Source organism: Falco naumanni, chromosome 4 (genome assembly GCF_017639655.2).
Source record: "Falco naumanni isolate bFalNau1 chromosome 4, bFalNau1.pat, whole genome shotgun sequence".
NCBI classification, from domain to species: Eukaryota; Metazoa; Chordata; class Aves; order Falconiformes; family Falconidae; genus Falco; species Falco naumanni.
Genome location: NC_054057.1, coordinates 76,094,278 through 76,114,345, shown reverse-complemented (window position 1 = coordinate 76,114,345; position 20,068 = coordinate 76,094,278). Strand labels below are relative to the sequence as shown.

Below are 20,068 nucleotides of genomic sequence, written 5' to 3'. Positions count from 1 at the left end.
AAATCCTAGGGTTTAATCCAAGAAAAGCATTTGTACCACATGGTGAAGGGTCTGGAGCTCCAGCCCAGCCAGGCTGACACCCAGGGCAGTCATGGCATTACCAGTATGGGATGGAAGTTCCAGGACACCTGCACCCACCAGCAAAACACACCTGGTTCAACTGGTAAATCCAAAGCCCACTGACCAGGAAAACACAAATATCAATGCTTGCATGGACAAGCCCACCTTCAAGCCTTCAGGCAAACCTGAGCCCCTCGTACCCACAGCCTTTATGCCATGGGGCTGTCCAAGCTCCAACAAGGGGGGCTGCCCCCCAACCCAGCCACACAACTAGGCCTCCCTGGCCAGCTGTACACATCTGTGGGAACCCTAATCTTGGCCATAAAGCCATAGCTTGGGGCTGGGACAGGGTGTTGGAGCAGCACTTGATGAAGTACTTGCCACTGCGAAATGCAGATGCAAAACCCCAGTCCCCCTGTGCCAGCTGTGGTGGCATCAGCCGGTTTTCCTGGACAGCCTCAAAGCCTCACCCACCCTCACTGGCAAAACCTCTTCCCACCAGCACAGACTTGGACACGGCCTCACCGCAGCCCTCCACTCCATCAGCGCCGCGCCAGCCGGGCTGGGCAGGAGGTGGGACGGGGACCCAAGGCCCCGGGGCAGGCACTGAGCTGGCAGAGAGCAGCGCCCTGAGCACCCACTGAGATAGGCGGTGGATTTTACTCCCCACTGTAGCCATAGGCTGGGCTTCATGTGCCCTGTCTCCTCCACGAGCTCGACAAGGAAAGATGAGAAAGCATGCACATCCCCGCGCCAAGCGTGAGTCACTCTGGGAATGGCAACAGCAACAAACCCACTCCCCTGCCCGCCTCTCGCGCCACAACTTATCTCCTCTCCCCACAGCAAGAGAGAAAGGGTACCCCCCACCCCCTTAAAAATCGCCTTTCTTTTTTAAAAAAATTCCTTGAACAAATGGCAGCAAATCCCAATGTGGAGCTGCACAATGGACACTTCAGTCTGCCCAGGGGAGGGAAAGACAGGACCTTCAATGCCTAAATAAATTCAATTTGCTCATTAAGAGGGGGCTGGGGAAGGTTAGGCGGAGGGTAGCGGTGGTTATTCACTTCCCCCAATTAACATTCCAGCAGCGCTGCTCTGCTTTCTAGGAACAATAACTTTTTCGGAAGGGGGAGTGATGCTCGTGGGGGCGTTGGATGGTCCTGGAGAAAGGAGACACATCCATGCCTTAACAGGGTCCGAGTTTATGTATGATGGGAACCGCTAAACAAAACCAAGAATAAATAAAGCAAAAAGAACCTGCAAAATAAAACCCCTCACATCCCTAGACCAAGATTATTTGCCTTTGCTGCTGATCTAAATATTTTCTGCACAGGCCTTGGCAACAGAGAAGGAGGTGGCTTGTCACTGATTTGTTTATAAAAGGTCTCCAAATGTAGGGTAATTAAAAATATTTAGACCAGGCTTTGAGCCACATTATGCCCACAGCCTCCCGCGGCCCCACGCCGACTCGCAGCAGCTGAGGACCTTGACTGCCCATGTTTTAAAGCAAAGCAGAGCCTCACCCCCTCCACCCTCTGCCAGGCTCTGTGTTGCTGCCAGCCCAGGCTAACAGGTGGGGTGGTGGGGTGGTGGGGAGGGTGGGCAGGGGGGTTAACCCATCCCTGCACCTGCCGGGGAGGAAGGAACCACTTCCCAGCTTGTGGCTCCACAGGCCAGGGCTCCTGCAGGATGAGCAGGGCTGGATCCCAGCCTCTCCTCTCTCCCGGGCTTCCTTCTGCCCCGAAAAATTCCCAGACCCCTTCACTGAGTCTGCCCATCACTCCACGACAGTAACTTATTTATTTCCTTCCCAAGATGAAAAATGTGCCTTTTCTTAGCATGGCCACTAATTTCTCCAATAAAGCATTTGCAGCACGCTTGGGAGCTCCCACTTGCTCTTGCAACTTCCCTGATGCTCTTAGGAGGGAAGCTGCTGTGCCTCAGTCCCCCCTGACATGCGAGCCCTGCGATGGCACGCACACACAGAAGACAAGGAGCACAAACCAAACGCAACCACAGTCACACCAGCGGGAAGGAAAACCACAGGAGGGGCTCTGCACACCAGACACTGCCCACTGCGGCCGGCCCCACTCGCCAGCAGAGCCCTGGGCAGCTGCCACGAGGGGAGCACGCGGCAGGAGCGGAGGGCTTCCAGGCACGGGACAAAGCCCAACACCAGACCAAGCCGTGCCTATCACCATCTCAAGTGCTGCAGGCCTGAAAAGAGCAGGCTTGCCCTTGTAAAACTGAAAACAACCACTGAAAATGAGCGGGTCCATCAATACCCCACGGGCGTATGTGCTGGGGCGTATCTATTTCACCACTTTACAGTTTTGAAGGATTCCCATGAAAATCTAGCCCAAACAGACAGATGGCTAGAGCTTAGCATTCCCAGTCACCACGTATAAGCAATAACAGGGCACTCAAAAGCAGGACCCTGGCACGAGGCATGGCTGGACAGACGTCTCTGCAGGGGGAGGTCAGGCAGCGCTGGCTGTTAAGCTCAGTTATATCATCTGTGGATGCCTACAGCCACAAGTAGGAAAGAAAAACACTTTGATCTGCTACACATGGGAGCTGAAACCAGTTTGGTTTACCCTGCAGATGTTAAATCAGCACGTAAGTCCCATGCAAACATGCCCAACTAAAAAAAGCTCCCATCAGCACGGTGTTCAGCTGCAGCCAGCTTCAGCTCGGTTACATCCTATCAAACAGGCATGAAGCAGACTTGAAGCTGGCAATATCCAAAGGTGCTCCAGTTATTTAATTCACTCATCCACAATATTCAAGTTGAAGATTTGCAGTTCCCCCCATTTGGCTTCTCAGATGACAAAGCAGCTTGCCAATTTACCGGGGGATGTGTAACCACATCAAGCAGCTCTTTGGTGCCAACACCATCTCGCAGGAAGAAGATGGAAGGATGGTAGAAAGGCATGCACCTACCTGAGAAGGTGCCTCCTCACAGGTTTGATGCAGAAAGTTTGGTAATGCTGTATTGGGTGACCAATATTGTCACCCTGAGGCACTTGGTTGCACAGCCCAGCACACAGAACCAAACGTCCCTTGCAGAAGACCAGCCAGAGGTCTGGGGGAAAGACTAGCCTGGCCTGAAGCCCCACTAGCAGTCTCCAGCACACCTCCTGCTTCTTGCCCTGAATCCTCTCTGCAGGTGAAAACAAGGTCAACAGCAGAAAGGCTCCCAGGGAAGCTGTGTGGCTTGCGTGCTCTTCCTGGAGCATCACGAGGCTTAATCCCAGTGTGAAGGTGTCAGTGCCTTTTCATGGTAAGCAAAGGTCTGCAATCAGAACAAATCCTCTCTCAAGCCAGCATCAGGCACTAGGACTCTATTTTCCCCACTTTTTGGGCAGCCAGTGCTCTGTCCTACCACCCAAGCAGCCACTGCACAACCTATTGCTCCAGAGCCAACGCCACAGACACTCACCAGAGGTACCTTAAATGGCCACAAGGAACAGTAAGCGATCATTTCAACAAAAACCCGGATGAAATAGCTGAGCTGTGGGCTGGATTTGCTGTTGAATTTCAAGCCTGAAAGAGGAATCCAGCCATAAAAATGCAGAGGCCAACTACTGAAAGGAAAAGATCCCTGCCAGAGGGGAAGCAGAAGGAACCAAAACCAGACTTGGCACGTGCTCCCTTCCAGCCCTGGTGCACCACAGACCAGGCGCGTGTCTCCTCCTCACCATGCAACGCAGTTATTGCCATAGTTGAACACAGGAGAAGCTGAACCAGGGCCCAGGTCCAGCACAGCCCTATCTATGTCGCTAGGAGCCTCCCTACACAAAGCTCCGTACCTGGTTTCCTCCAACAATGCTTCCTCCCTCTCCTCCCCAGAGATAAGAGGGGCCCACGCAAGAGTATCGAGACCCCACCACCCCATAGGGAAAGTGGTGCATATAGGGTCTTTCCAGGACAGCAGCTCTCATGCTGCTTTCCTCAAAGTGTCCAGAAGCGCTGCAACTTTTCTCGAGGCAGGACATTTCTGCTGTCAGGAGACGAGAAGATCCAGAAGTTTAATATTGTCATGCTGGTAGCTGGGCATCTCAGAAAACCTGTTCTCTCTGCCTTGAAAAGTCACCTCTGTAATAGCCGAAGAAAAGAGAGGGAAATTCTCACCCCCAGGAAAGCATAATTATGCCTTTCTATCCCACTGCCAGGTGGTCCTGGGCCCCAGCTGACCTTCTCCTGGGCTGCCTGGAGGCTTCAGCAAGGACAGATTCAGCAGGCTGGCAGCAAGCACACCCCTTGCCATTGAACAGTCTTCAAAGCCTCATCACGAGCTCCACAGCCAAAGCATCCCTCCCACCCCTCTTCAACATAGCCCCCCCCTCCCCTCACCCTCCCGCTCCAGGGCGAGGACCAGCAAGGCTGAAGGTCTCACAGCTGCGGGCCATACAGCCTCCCCATCACCACCCCTCTGCAGCTATTCTTAGTCCTCTGGTGTGATCAGGCTCAGACTGGAGATGCGACTGCAGCAGCAGGAGAGAAGGAAAACAGCCTTCTGCATGTGACAGGCAAAGACTTCTAAATAGTCAGAGCAGAAAGAGGTAAGTCTCCTTTATTTTCCAGGAGACCAAGACTCAACTATGCAAGTGGAGCAGCCTCCAAAGGCACCTTACTCTCCACTGAAGCCTGGGCTATTTCTGCCTCTGCAAATGCTCCCTTGTAGAGATAAGGCTCAGCTTTCTGAAGCTCACAAACTAGTCATTAAAAAAAATTAAATCCAAGGTGGGAGAAGTGAGATAAACAAAATGCTATTAGGAACCCCCAGGTCAAACTGCCTCTCCTGTCACCGGGGCCCTCCTCTCGCCAGCACATTCCTGCCGCTAATGAGGCCCCATCGCTTCCTCCTCCCTCCTCAAGTTGCTCCTGGTGATGCAAATCCATCGTCTTTGTTTCTATTCTTGGAGTAAAAACAGAACCAAAGTAAATAGCAAAACAGCTCTTAGGTTTCAGGATCCTTTCTTTTTCCACCCTTCCCAACAGCAGCAAGGCTGTTGTTGCCGTCAAAGCGAGGTGACACCCGACCCCAGACATCATCCTGTTCCCACCGGAAATGCTCCACTTAATCTTCAGCCTCCAACATCCCCTTTGAGATCATCGCCAGCTCGGTCTCCGAACCTCTGCTCCTCTGTGCTCCTTGGGAGGCTTCAGGTGTCACTGCAAGCCTCTCAACGAGCAAGAGTGCCTGCAGAGAGCCTGCCAAGGACTCTGGTGATGGCAGAGAGCTCTCCCCATCCCCAGTCCTTCTGCAGAAGGCTAGAGACACATCCCCATCAGACCTTCTGCCTTCCACCATCACCCCTGACTTGCCAAACTGGCTCCAGTCTGCACCCAGAGACACCTCACGGTGCCCAGCATGTTCCCACATGTCAGGGTAGGCACCGATGCACATGCACAGAGGGGGAGACACACAGCAGCTTAAGTTAGAGACATCACCTCTCCTCCATATGTGCCAGTGTCCCATGAAGCAGGGTGACCGCTGCTGTGCCACAGCACACTGCCAGGGATGGTGCTTACACAAGGAAGGACCAGTGCTGAAAATCATCTCTGCCACTGCCAAGCTCCCATGGAAGCTGCAGAGGCAGGAGGGACAGGTAGGGCAGTCTGTGCAAGAAAAAGCGCCATTCAGATACAGTTTCTGGTGTCTAACAACATCTTCAAAAGTCACCTCCTCCTTCGTGGGTGTCCAGCAAAGCCAAGCAGGCAGCAAGCCTTACCTCAAGTGCTGGGACCTTGAGCGCCTTCAGCAGGACGAGCACACTCTGGTTAGCAGCAGGCTCATGCCCCAGCACTCTCTCCACCGTAATGGCCCATGCTGGGAAGCAGACAGCTGCAAAGAGCCAAGCCTCGGCTCCAGGGGCAGCGGCAGGGAAGAGCCTCAGAGCCCTGACAGCACTCCTTAACCACCAACAGTCAGATGTGGCCACTCCACTCGGACACTGCAACCTCCCAGTGCTTTGAGGAGCTCTGGCAGGTTTCCCCAGGCTCCCAGGTGCAAATAGGAACGGGGAGACTGTGAGGATACAGAGGCTGAGGGAAACTCAGACCTCTGCAGTGAGGCAGGCATAGGTAAAACGAAGCCCTTCTTCCAGAGATGGGGGAATAAAAATCCGAGCAGCCCGCGGAGCTGCCGTGGGTACCGGTGCACCGAAGCGCAGTGCTGCAGAGACCTCTTGCAGCACACAACTGTTACTGCACCCATGCCCCGACACCACGGAGCATCGTTGGAGCTGCATGGTTTCTAACATAAAAAGCGCTTTACCACACACTAGTGATTTAGCCTGTGCATCCCCGGGCAGGCTGCAACTGGTGAGGCTTTGCAGCATCCAGCTGATGGCATCCAGCACACGTGAAGTGCCATCTACAGACAGCCACTACACTAAACTGCTCCTAGTTCTGCAGCTGAATCCACTTGCCATCTCCTTGAGTCTAGATGAAGCCACAATAGTGCCCAAAAGGGCTTATTTGGGCACAAGCACCTCTCTCTGCATGAATTTGCTTGCAGGGAAAGTACTTGAGTGTTTAAACCTCAGGCTGCTGAAGTACGTTCTTCGTTGGTACTCTTCAACAGCTTTTCATGAAAAGCGTTTTGGGGGTTGCATTTGCCAAGAGCTGCACCATTTGCTCATGTACCTGAAGCACTTGCCTTCCTCAGATCACGAAGATGCAAAGACCTGCAGACTGTGAGCTCCAAGTTGTAAGATGACAGACTACAGCAACTAGATTTGCTGCCCGATATCTGGGAAAGTAAGAGGGCTCAAGAGGAAGAACAAAAGAGCAGATCTATGAAGGGAAACACAAAAGAAGTCTGTAGGTGGACCAAGAGGCCCTGTGGTCAGCAGAGGATATGATTTAGTAATGCCTGCTCTGAGCAGTGACCAGAGTGGGATTCAGGGACCCACAACCACAAAGCCATCCTTGCTGGCAAACCACAGAGCCCAGAAGTAAGAAGAGAAAGAAATCGGGATGACAAAACCTACCAGATTGTGCACTTTGGGATTAACAGGAACAACCCCAGCATCCAGGACTTCTCCAGCTAGATCCAGAGGCCAGGAAGAACCTGGGAAGCAGACACGTGGCCACTGTCACCATCACACCCAGCTGTCAGGAGGGGACAACAGCCAAAGGCAGGCAGAGAAGCTGTGCTGGGGAGAGGGACCTCCACACCCTGAACAGCAACTGGTCTGGGGGCTGACAACACAAGTCCTTGTGTGTTCAAGCAAGATCGAGCCACCCAAGAGCCTTTGCTTTTCTATGCAGCTGAACCATCGCTGACTGCAGCCCAAAGCATCCCCAGCCCACCACACATCGATGAGACCCCAGCCCGGGCTACAGCACCAACCAGACACCTCATTCAAGCTTCACATTGTGAGGCACCGGTCCTGCCATAAAGGAGGAATACTCCAGCTCATTAAATAATGTCTCACTTATTTTAAATCACTGTGGTTGTTTTCTTCTTTCACACAAACTTCAAATACCAAAGGACACAGTGCACATTTTTAGCAAGTCTAGCTTGGAGAAGCAGAGTAAAATTGGAAGTTGGCAAAGTGCTCTGCTTTCCTCCTCCTCAGCCCTGCTGCTTTCTGTGCATTTGATGCTCCTGGCCCAGAAGCAAAATTCTAACGCATCAGAGGCTGGGAAGTTGCTGCTTTTCTCTCTGTCAGCTGGTCGGATGCTCCCTCCACCATCTCCTGAGCCAGCATTCCCATCCCTGCACAGGCTGCACACGCTGAACCCCAGGCTGCTCCTTCCCAAAGCAACGCCAGCAGAGGGAGCAGACACTGCAGGTCTGCATGGAAATGACAGCAGGTTTTAACTGTGGTTATTATACTTTGAATCTAGAGGTTATTTCCTAGTAGTTTGCATAAGTTATTTGAAAAGGCCCAAGTCAGGACCACAGCCAGCCTGCATCCTCTCTTGTAAGAGCCCTGGGAAAGCATATATAGTTCGCACTACTATCCAGGCTGCAAAATGTCAGTATTCAAATCAAAACCAAAGTCCGTCCCTTGGCAATAAACGCCTTCCAGATTCAAGCACAGGGGCCCACAGCTACTGTTTATTTTAAAGCACTGTACTCTCAAACCCCTGAAAGACTGCCTATCAGCAGGTCTCACATCACTTACAACAAACAGGAGAGTCTTCCTACAAGTGGTTTATGAATGCAATGTGGTTTTGCCCTATATTAAGCACTAAATAAACACCAACTAATAGATTTAAGAGACAAACTACTCAGTATTTTCTCTTCAGAAAACTGGAAAAATCTCTTTGAAGGCCAGAACTGGGAGGGAATACACACTCTGGCTCTGCCTGCAGGTTCCCACAACCCAAAGAGGTTTGCTGGAGGAGGCTGGTGCACCCCACCTGGCTGTAAACACTTTATACAACCTGTTACAACATCTATGCACCCACCCTGCAGATGCACTGAGCCTTTTGGCCGTGGGTGGAGGAAGGGGCCAGGAAGTGAGGATTTGCAGAGCGGAGGAGGGAAAAACTGTGTGCTGGTGTTTGCAAGCTTTCAGGAACCCGCTGTGGCCATGCGTTGGTGCTGACCAAATTACTGCACGTGACGGAGGTAAGCAATCAAGGTGTCTTCAACCACCCCTTTGCAAAGCCATTAAACCACCACTGATGGAGGGCTGTATGGTTACCTGCTGCTCACCTGGGATAGTCTCTGCTCTCACCAGCGTTGTTGCTGAAGCTCGTAACCTTTCTATACTAACATGCTGGCTTTGGCCACAAACATGCCCTTACCGCAGGCAAAGCCTTCTTCAGCTGTCCTGGAAGGCCACCACAGGCACCAGCAAGGCAGCTGAGAGCACCACAGAGGTGCCCTGACAGCCAAAAGTTGCTACAGGCAGCTCCCACGCTGGGCCCTGCTCACCTAACCTCTGCAACAGGAGGAGAATGTATGGCTAAGCCAGCGTTTTCTGAAAGGAAAAAGGAATGCTGTTTCTTGCCTGTTTGCAGCTTGCTGTGAAACATCACACTGGCTTGCAGCGCTTGTGCATCCTCTTGCTCTCCTGTGGGGCTGTAAATCTTCCCAGTGACAAGTCACTAGTGCTTTCCCCACCCTGTAAATCCGTACACCTCTGCCCATCCCTGCTGTAGAGGCAGGCGAGCGATTAAACATGCACAGCTACACGCAAGGGTGGGTCGGAAGACAAGGCAGAGCCGAGGTGCCACCGCACAGACACCACAGCCCCGTCCCCGCCAGCCACCGTGGGCACACACGCGGCAACGTGCTGGGAAATGCGGCCACAAATTTACAGACCCCAAAGGGAAAGAGGGGAAGCCATGCAAAGCCAGGCAGGGTCAGGAGCTGCACAGATTCATAGAGCTCCAGGGAATGAACTCTACAGGCACCACAGCCCACTGTCCCGGCAGGTTGTCAGTGTTTCTGGCCATCTGGGCTTTGTGTAATACTTGGAGTTAATTTTCTTTTTCCTATTCTCATAGGCAAGTTCCCCATGGATCGCAGAAGGATGGGAAGGCTAGGAAGGTAAGCACAAAGCAGCAGCTGAGCATGGTTTGGGGGTATCAGCAATATTAGTTTGACATTCATACAGATAGACATCGCTCCAGAAAAACAAGACTTTGAATGATCTGCATTTGGACATTTAAGACCGACAAAATGCACCTTAATACCTCTCACCAAAACCCAGCTCCAGATTCCCCTATAAGCTGACAAGCAGCACAGCATGTTGGCTGACACGAAACAGAACACCCCCTCCCATCCCAACCACCAGAGTCACTTTTGCACAGGGGACCAAAAGCCCTTTGATGCAGCAGGGCACCGCCACATCTTCAGAGATGTTTAGCACACGGTAAAACATCCCCATGTGCCCAGACCTGTCTTTTCACACACAACGTGGTACCAAGGAAGATCTGGGGTGAGTCTTGAGTGAGGCTGCATCCCTCCATCCCTTCTGCACACAGCCATCCTCCCAGTGCTCCATGGCAACACCTCCAAGCTGCCCAACCCTTGCCCACATCTGGCTGAAGCGCCCAACAGGCACAGAAAGCCTTCGGGAAGGCTGGGAGGGGGAAGGGAATGAACAGAATAAACATCTATCCACCAGGAAGGCATGCTAAAAATGCTCCTGCAACAAGGGGGTCAATCCTGCTCCCAAGCCCTGAGCTCCAGCGGTCTGTATGCCATGGGCAGGATGGCAAGGGTGGGCTGACAGAGCCCAGGCAGGAGGTTTCACTGCACGGAGCACCAGCATGTGCTGCAGAAGCAACAGAGACAGGTAAACAAAATATTTGCCTGTCTCAGCCAAGCTCTCCAAGGCATTTGCATTCATAAGCTTCAGAGTAACCAAGATTTTACATTAAAAGCCCAAGGTGCAGAATAATTTCCTAGACTGCACTGGGGGATTTTCCCCCACCCTAATGCCAGAGATGCAGCCAAGCACAAAACAGCCCATGCTGGCGGTGAACAGGAGGAGAACCACCCTACAGCCTAATCCAGATTTTGAGAAAAATACCTACTGCTTCTCAGGGATCCCAGGGATCCATTACAGCTCAGAGACCTACTGCCCCGCAATGGGGGATGGGTGCCAGAGACACCTGGCTCCAGCAGCTCCAGCAGGAAGACGAGCCAGTATAGCTGGCCAAAACCAAAGCTTAGCTGACCAAGACTCATCCTCAGAAGATGCCCTTGCTCCTGACCAAACCCCTTCACACCCACCAAGCAAAGCAACAGCATCTCCCTGTGGCAAACAACACGTAAGATCATTTCGGCCAGCACTGAGCTTGCACAGCATCTCAAACCCACTTCACTGTGTATGATGAGTGTGCAGCACATCCTTGATCCCCAAAAGAGCTGCATGGGTGTACCACCCCAGCTCGCTTGGTTTGCACTGTTTAATCACAGACGCCTGTTCCCAGTTTGGCTTTGAAAAAGTGGGATGTATTGCACTGCCCACATACACCACCAGGAACCCCTTTTCTGCCAGCCTGGCTTTGAGTGGCCCCCACAAAGCTGCCCCTCTAATTCCTCCCCACGGGAGACATTTCCTTTTGCACAGGGATGCTAGGAGCAGACCTGCTCTCCTCTTCCCAAGCCATCACTGCTTCTACTACCAGCACCACCAAGTATTTGCTGGGATGCTACAAGCTGTCGTTGCAAATAAAACCACACTTGCCAAAGAAACGAGCTGGGTACATTTTGGTTTCAAGCATTACTGTGTCAGTTCACTCCCGCACTAATCTGCAAAGTGGTGTGATTCACAGGCAGCCTCTCTCCCCCGCTCCCAGGACTGCTCTGCTGCCTGCTTTCCAGTGAGTAAGCTGCTGTCTGGCTCAGGTGTCACATTATTTATCAGGTTTGTATAGTGTGAGGGTTTTTTAAATACTCATCAATGAACAATAGTCGGCAAGCAAGCAATTTGCCAAGGTGGGGCTGGGCACAGTTAGATGATACACACTGCACATCCTTCACCTGCCTTTGCATTTACCTCCTTAAGACAGTCACTGCAATTGTTCTTTGCAAAACTGAGGGCAGCATGTGTGTAGATCCAGTACAATTCTTGTTGCTTTACTCTGCCCCTTCATGAAACACAGTTGACTTGCCTCTTGTATGGCTCCAGCCTCTTTTTTTTTTTTTTCCTCTTCCCCTTGTTTTTTTTGTTACACTGAACTACAGGGCACAAACAAGTATTGACTGGCTGCTCGCTAATGTTTTCTGAAATCAGAAAACAGGTATGAAAGTGTGTGGTTTTGTAGCAGTGTCAGAACATAACCAAATAAAAGCAAGCAAGCAGGAGAGTGTTACCACTGGTGTGATTTCACTGTCATTGGTGGGATTGCAGCAGGGCTGAGCCTGGCTTTGCTGTCACCATAAGCAGGACACCAGAGCCTCCAACACCAGTTGCATGCAGGAGACAACAGACTGCAGCTAACAGACTTGGTAAATCCCTGCACACTTAGGAACAAGACCAAACTATCAGGATAACACAGAGATGGGTCCCACTAAGCAGAAACCATGCTCCATGCTCTGCCCAGCTTGCCTGGCAGCAACTACCCAGCCTGTGATGCTCACATCCCCTGGACTGGTGGTGCTCTGGAGCAAGGTGGCTTCTGCCCAGACCTGGGTACTCCAGCTGCCCAACATCACTGCAGCATCCATCAGAACAGGAGGAGTTTCTGGACTGATCATTATCCACGGGAATAGGCGAACCTGGATGGATACACGTTGGCCAGTGCCTGCCTCCTTCTACAGCCCAGTGAGCACTGGATTTGATCAGGTTTCTGCCACAAAGCAAGTTTGTCTCCTCACTGCCTCCTGTTCCCAGGCCCTACCGTTCCGGTTTGCCTTTTCTCCTTCATTATGGGTTTTGTAAAGCAAGAATTACCTCTGCTCAACTCATCAGAAGAGCTTCCAAGATAAACAGGGCTCTAAGTCTTTCCTGGAGGGCACAGACATTTCATAACAGAGTGACTGCCTAGAAAATATACCATACAAAATAAATAAATAAATAAATAAAAAAATCAGTGCCTGAGAACACGCCCAGGAAAGCAACACAATCTTGAGTCTCACCTACTTGGAACATGCGTGAATTAAAGCAAGCAGAAGCATCAGGCCAGCTGTGGCAGCACCGCGGATGGCAGAGCTGTGGCACGGCCATGCCACCGGCTGCTCTCTTCCATCTCACCAGCACAAACTGTGCATTGTGGAAGAGTTCACCAAAGAGCAGCAGCATTTCATTGCAGAGGAGCAGGGGGTGTCAGGATAGAGACCCACTGCAAATCAGGCTAATGACCAGCACGCCAGGACCCCTAGCACTGCTGGCTCCTCCTCTTCAGGGAGCAGAAGATCTGCACCATCAGCTTAACAGGTTTCCTTAGAACATCACAAAGTCACTGGGCAATACCAGAATGACTGGCCTAGATACAGAGTACTTCAAAATCCCAAGGGAGAAAAGGAGGAGTACAAATTCTCTCAGAGCCCTGCAGTAATCTGCACGGACTGTCCTAGCAGCCACTACAGACAGTGACTCAGTTCTGGGTGTCTCTTTTAATGCTCCTTATAGCTAATACTGAGTTTATAATAGGGTTAATTCTACCTTTAACGGTCGGGGTCCTGAGAAGACAAGAAGTTTCAGCACAGCCTGTAACAGTCATCGTTGCTCTCCTCCTCCCCCCAGGCAAGGGACATGGCAGAAGATCCCATCCCTGCTTCTTGCTGCCCATCTCAAAGGCAGCGTGGAGCCAGCCGGGCACAAAACCCAAAACAGGCCCTTATCCATCACCCAGAACAACAGGCGCAAGGGTTCGGAGCACAGACCCAGCCCTGGCCATCACCCCCATGACAGCATTGATGTGCTGGACCCATGGGGGCAAGGCAGGGGATCCATGTGAGAGACAGGTGCCAAAAAGCTATCAAATGCTCCTCTTGCTCAAAGGTGGAAATGTCACCAACATTACAAGCCTTAGAGGAGTTAAAAGGAAAGACTTATTAGAAAGAAAACTCATTCTGACAATCACAAAAATTGGAATTCATTTAAAATTCAAATTATGCAAATTCAAGCAATCTGTATGTGCAGATCCATCACATGCCAGCAGTGGGACCAAAGAAGACACATGCCACCAGCTATGTGGTTGGGGGAAATCCTCCTAGAGCTGGAGGAGGGTGGAAGGCAGGCATGCTCACCTCCGGCAGACAGGGGAAGGGCGGCTGCTCCTGGGGAACAGGGCCACACAGAATTTGCAGGTGCTCCCTCTGCACTGGCAGGGAAGCCAAGAGATGCCTAGGCAACACCAGCAGCACTCCAGCATGCCATACCCCAGGGGTGCAGGGAGGCAAGTCTCAAATGTTTTCACACAAGCTATAATAAATTCTCCCTTGCAGAAGCTTAGGTGCCTGTGACCAACACGAAGCCTTCGTTAGGCAGGGAGCCTAATCAAATGGATGCGAGACAGCTGCACAGCACAGGCTCCATGTGGGCAATAGCTCTGCCTCATCCCCATCCACTCTGCCAGGCTAGGGTCCCAGCTGACCCCCAAAAGCCCTGTAATCAGGAGCCTCTCCCCTTGCTCAGCACTTCCCAAAATAGAAAGCCAAGCAACTGCATTGCAAGGCAAAGGCAGCCCGGAATGTCAGCACAGAAAGAGCAAAGCCAGAAATCTAATGTTACGAGCTGGGTAAGCGCAACAGCCCGGAAAAATGAATCAAGCTTTAAACGTGGACCTTCCTGAAAGGTCCCAGATGAGCCACTGCAGAAAAGGCAGATCATATTCTCTCCTGTAAATGCTCTGCCATGCACGAGGAGAATGGCTCTCAGCAGGCACTGCCTGCCCCACCAGCCACACTCAGAGCGGGGCTAGCCAGGGCACTGCGGGGACCGGGGGACACTGCAGTGCCTCCAGCACCAAGGTAGAAAGTAATTACCAAACAGTGGGAGGACATGGAGCCCAACCCTTGCTACCTGTTCTTGGAAATAACTTCCCCAGTTTGGCAGGACCTTTACCGTGAACTTAAAACCCAGGCTGTCCAGCTGTGTGGGGAACACTGGTCCCATACCAGCCCAAGCCTCAGCTACGGAACAAGCTGCCAGCTCAGCTTGCTGCATGCTCGCTGCCCTGAGCCCCTGCTGAAGGACCCTGTGATGCCCCTTCCAGGTAGGATGAATCTGCTTTTCTCAGTAGGTCTCACAAGGTCACAGCCCATGGCCAAGCCTACAGCAACAACATCTTTTAGCTGCTAAAACAAACCAGAAAAGACATAGCAAGAAAAAAAAAGCCAAAAAACAAGACACATCATACGAAATTCCTGCTCTGTTCCTTGATGGACAGTCAGCTCCATGGGTACACCAAGAAAAGCTAAAAGTCCCCAAAACCTCATGAAGTCAAAGGCCAAAGCAAACCAGCCACAGACAGCACAAAGCAGGCAGTGGCTGACCCCATGGGCAGGCGGCAGGGATCTGCCCCATCAGGAGCTGGGACCCCAAGCGCTGCTGGCTCCTCTTTGGGGAGCACCAGGATCTGCACCATCAGCTTAACAGGTTTCCTTAGAACATCACAAAGTCACTGGGCAATACCAGAACGACTGGCCTAGATACAGAGTACTTCAAAATGCCAATGGGAAAAGTAGTACAAATTCACTCAGAGCCCTGCAGTAATCTGCACTGACTCTCTGCAAGCACCAGGATGTTGCTTGTGCTGAGCGCCCCAAGTCCTTCCATGCCTTTTGCACCACTCTGCACTGCAGAAGGGAGGCTGTGGGTGACAGATCCCACCGAGTTACTGAAAGACCATCTCTGAAAGAGGAACTGTCCCCCAACATCTCCCCCCCACTCTCCTGGGTGCAGCTTCAGGCTGCAGAAGGCTGATGGACAAATAAAGCAGACATAGGTGCCTCACCCAGCTGCAGGACCACCTCATCTCCAACATCTTTCAGCCACTGATCAGATGCCCCGTCCTGCTTTTGCTCATCTCCATCGCTGAGGCATCCCAAGGCAGCAGCTCCCACAGAGCTGGTTCACAGGTGCCGCTGGCAGCACCAGGGTTGTGACCAGCTCCCCCAGACTCACCCCCATGGGCATCCACTGCTGGTGCACAGAAAAGCATCAACACGCTGCTGAGGTCGGAACTGTCCTCCCAGGGAGGAAAGGAAAACTTTGGGTTGCATGGGCACTCACCCCCCGTTCTGCTCCCATTGTACTGATGCTCTCACCCATTGCCAACCAACATCAAGTGTTTTTCAGCACAGGGACACCTGAGCCCTCATTACAACCCCAAGGACCATAACAAGGCAGGAGGAAGGCCATACGAACTCCTGTATCGGGTGTCTCTGGGAAAGAGAAGAGACAAAGCCCATGAAACATTGATCAGAGTCCCCTGCAGCTGCAGCGCAGCCCTGACATGTCCCTGCTGTCCTGCCACCAAAATGCTCCAGAGGGCCAGAAAGGGCTGAGCTGCCCCAGGGTCTCAGCGCTGGCTCGCTGCTCACCCCAGCCCCTTGCCGCACCCGTCCACTGGCCCAGGGCAAATCGTTGCAAAGACACAGTTGCTCAAGCAGAGGACAGGAAAACTCATTTCCTACTTTCAACCTTGTTTCATACTTCGGACAGCAGCGCCCAAGAAACAAGGCACCATCCCACACATCGCCTGGCTGAGCAACAGCCACCTCTGAGCCAGCGACAGCCGGCGGCAAGCGGGGAGCCAGAAACCGGGGAGCCAGGCAAAGCAGGCAGGGGCTCTGCCACGGTGTGGGCAAACTTGAGCTGCTGCCACCATCTGCTCCACTAGGCTGGAGCAGCCTCTTTTTCTGTTGATTTAGTAATGCTGCACATAAAAATAGCTCTCCGACACGTTGGTGGTTTTGGGAAGCTACATGCCTGTGAATGCAGAGGGCCAGACACCCCGATACTCACAAATTGCCGCCGCAGCTTGGTCTTGACACGCTCAGCCTTCGTCTCTGTCGGGTGGACAGCATAGCTGAGGGACCCCAGGTGGTTGTCAACTGACAGGCTCTTCCTCATGTAGAAGGACCGGGTGCGGAAGTAGCTGAATGGGGCATCCTCCACCGCCGTGCTGAGCTGGGGGTCCCTGGGGGGGTCTGTGCAGTCATCCTCCAGCCGCCACGCCTCCCCTGGGGAGCAGAAGTACACACCATGCCATCAGAGCCACAGCCCAAGCCACGTCCTACCCCTCCAGCCCAACAGTGGGGATTCCCAGTGGACAGTCCGGACCCCCGTGCCCACCCCACACCCACCAGCATGCCATGGGGTACAGGTGATGCAGAGCTCCCTCCCTGGAGGAGGTGGTACATCCCTGCCGCATGTCCTGGTGCACCCCTTGCCCCCGCCTGCCCCAGGCGATAGCCCCTGCTCTCACCCTGTCCAGCCTCATGTACCCCCAGCCCCCAACAGCCACCCCTCCAGGCAGGAACTGGGCAAATACAGTTGAGCACAATGAAGTCTTGGCCAGAGTCAGGGCCTCCAGGTGCTACTGCAGTATGAATATTACTACTCAGAAAAAATCAGCAGACCAAAATCCTAATACTTTAAAATTTCCTGCTATTTAACTCCAACAAGTTTATCCCATTTAAAAGGGTCACTTATAATGAAATAAAAAAAATTCACTCATTCTTCCTCCCCTCAAGTCCAATAAGACATTCCACATTAGAAGTAAACGTTTGGGGCTTTGTTTTGCTTTTTAAGAAATACAGATCATACAGTCAGAACCCCATGCAGCTCTTGCTGCTGGCATTCATGTTACACACCTGTATCAAACCTCTCTCCTACAAGTATTCACGTGCTCTGTGCTTGGCGATGATAAATTTTGCTTTGTGAATGGGAAAACTGAGGTACCACAAATGTTGCAAATCGCAGATGGATTTACTGCTGTCTTCTCCTCCAGAAAACTCTTTATGACATGGCCAAGAGCAAATCAACAGCCAAACCAAGGAAAGAAACCAGACCTCTGGTCTCCAAGCTCCTTGCAGCACCATCTGATGCAGCACTGCAGGGCTAGAGAGCCCGGAGACAAAACCTCATTGACGTTGAGAAAGCAGCGGCAGCAGAGGACAGTCAGCATCACGCAGAGCTGGCATTCCCAGGATAGGACCAACCACATTTCATTGCAACAAAAGAAAAAAAAAATAACAAAACACAACAGGAAATGTCTTCATAACATCACTGCTCTGCTCTTTTCTGAGCAGCTTGGATGCCGCATGCTTTTTGCTGCCAACCTCATCTTTACATCTGGAGTTTGCCCTGCTTCCCACCCTTCAGCCAAAATCACTTCTCAATAGCCATAGCAAACAATAAAACCCTCTTGCTCAATTCTTGTAAAAATAATCAATTATTAGCTATTGCAGCCCAAAGGGCATCTCACATGATTGTCCAGAAACTCCCCGCCTCCTGCAGCCTCTGCCCAAAGTAAGATCATTTGTCTCTGGTTTCTGAAAAACCTGCCATCTTCGAGCGCAAATGACTGTGTCCCTGCTACACTACATCAGAGGAGCAAAACACTTCGAGAGTTTAAAGCAGATAAAGGCGCAAAGGTAAAAACCAGCCACAATTCAGAGAGTGAAGTCCAGTTTACCCAGCAAGGCTGAGGGCTTCACATTGAATATGATAAGACACGGGCTGGACTACCTGTGACCAGCTGCTCCATCTTCTGTGGCTCAACACACACATCCCTCCCTGAGACTCCTCGAGCTTCTTAGGGTATTAAGACAGCTCACTGCACGCAAAGTCCTGCCAGTGGATCTGAAGGCACCAAATCAAAACCAGCAGAACCGAAAGGACAAGAAGGAAAAGGCAGACAGCTTAAAAACGTGAACAAAGAGGCAACCTGGAGCACAGTACTACCTAGCATCACATCTTTTTTTTTTTTTTTTCCCCTCCCCTACTTTCAATTTAATAAGCTGCTGCTGCTGCTCCTCTCCAAATGTCAACTCATACAACACAGGAACTGCTGTTTGAAAGCTGTGATTATTCAACGCACAAACACGTCAATCGAAGCCCAGATCCAGACTGCCACTGCAAGATAGCATCGCTCCGGGGACACAGCAGGAAACGCCACGACACCGGCGCCGAGCCCGGGACGGACCCACCCCACACGCAGGAAAGCCACACATGGAAGGAGGAACCAGCCTCACTTCGCCACGTCCATCTACGATGGCTCAGCCACCACCTGCACCACCCTCTGTCCCCTAGAGCATCCTCTCCCAGCCCCACAGCATGCCCAGACACAGCCCCCATTGCTCTGCCACCCTAGGCAAGGGAGGGCCAGGGCTGCATGCTGGATGCAGCCCACCTGCCAGGGTACCAGGTAAGGGACAGCCACCCACAGTACCCACTGCTCTGTGTGGGACACCTCTCCCAAGGACAAGGAGTTGAGTTTCAAGCCCCACAGACCAACCGGGTCACATCTGATCTCACTGACCCAATTTCCCAAGGATTTCATTACTCTTGGTCTCTCCCCCGTCTCTCCAAGGGGATACAGGCAGCTGCATCCTCCAGCTGGACCAGAGGGCTGAAAGGAAAACCACGGGTCCCGCATGCAGCAGAGCACGGCCACATGGGTCCTGCACACACCCAGGAGCACCACTGCGATGAGTGTGGCAGGACAGGCTCAGCGACGTGCCAAGATGCTCTCTGTGCACGCCTTTTAGAAGAATGAGTAGCACCAGGGAATGAAACACAGCCTGCAAAGCATTAAAATTATTTGTTCAAGGGTTTGGACAGCTGCTCTACTGGGTAGATCACAGTGATCTGTGAGCAGGTTAGATTTAAAAGAAAATTAAAAAAAACCAAAGGTGCCATTTGAAGGGAGTTGTTTTATAAGGATTTTATTTAGCACCAGATTGTCAGCCCTGGCTTGCAGGCCTTATCTTTGTTTCAGTGCTACCAATCCCTTTCCCCATCATTCTTATGGCCCCAGTGCAATCCTGCTGGCACCAAAAGCACTGAAACGCTTTAGCCTCAACAGTTTTGCCAATAAACTTGTTCAGAGCAGCTGGCCCAGCCAGATTAGTATTTCATCAGGATCAGCGCAAGAGTAGAAGAACATGATAAAAACCCTCAGCTGACCTGAAGGTCAACACACACCACCAGGCTGGGGAGCGTTTGCTACAGCAAACCCCCATCCCAGGCCAGGATGACAGAAAGGGCACAGTAGTGTCATTCCATGCCACTGCTCCCAATGGGCACCAGCAACAAGTGCCCTGAAGCCACTTCACACTATAGAAAAGCACTTTGGCTTGTTGCAAAAGCCAGAGAGCCACTAAGGCAGCAGCTCACCCTGGCATGCATAGCCAGGAGATGCAGCTTACCCAGAGGCAGAAGGCTCCAAGCATCACCTCCCCACACCGGATGGTTTCCATGAGCCAACTCTGCTTTTTCACAAGCAGAAAGATGACTATGAAAGATATCTATGAAAGATAGAGAAATTTAACGGGCTCAAAGAAAGGCTCAGAGAGGGGCAAAACACCCCAAACCTCATCAAGAAAGGCTGGTTTTGGAGCAGGATAAAC

General features: G+C 52.0%; 1 protein-coding gene across 1 annotated transcript in view; it reads right to left on the bottom strand.

Moving 5' to 3' along the window:
* LOC121086568 overlaps positions 1–20,068 on the bottom strand; it is a 116,653-nt gene that overhangs the window by 77,439 nt on the left and 19,146 nt on the right. Inside the window, exon 3 of the mRNA XM_040590474.1 lies at positions 16,458–16,675. Coding sequence (XP_040446408.1) covers positions 16,458–16,675 — 218 coding nt within the window. The remainder of the gene's footprint in view (positions 1–16,457; positions 16,676–20,068) is intronic.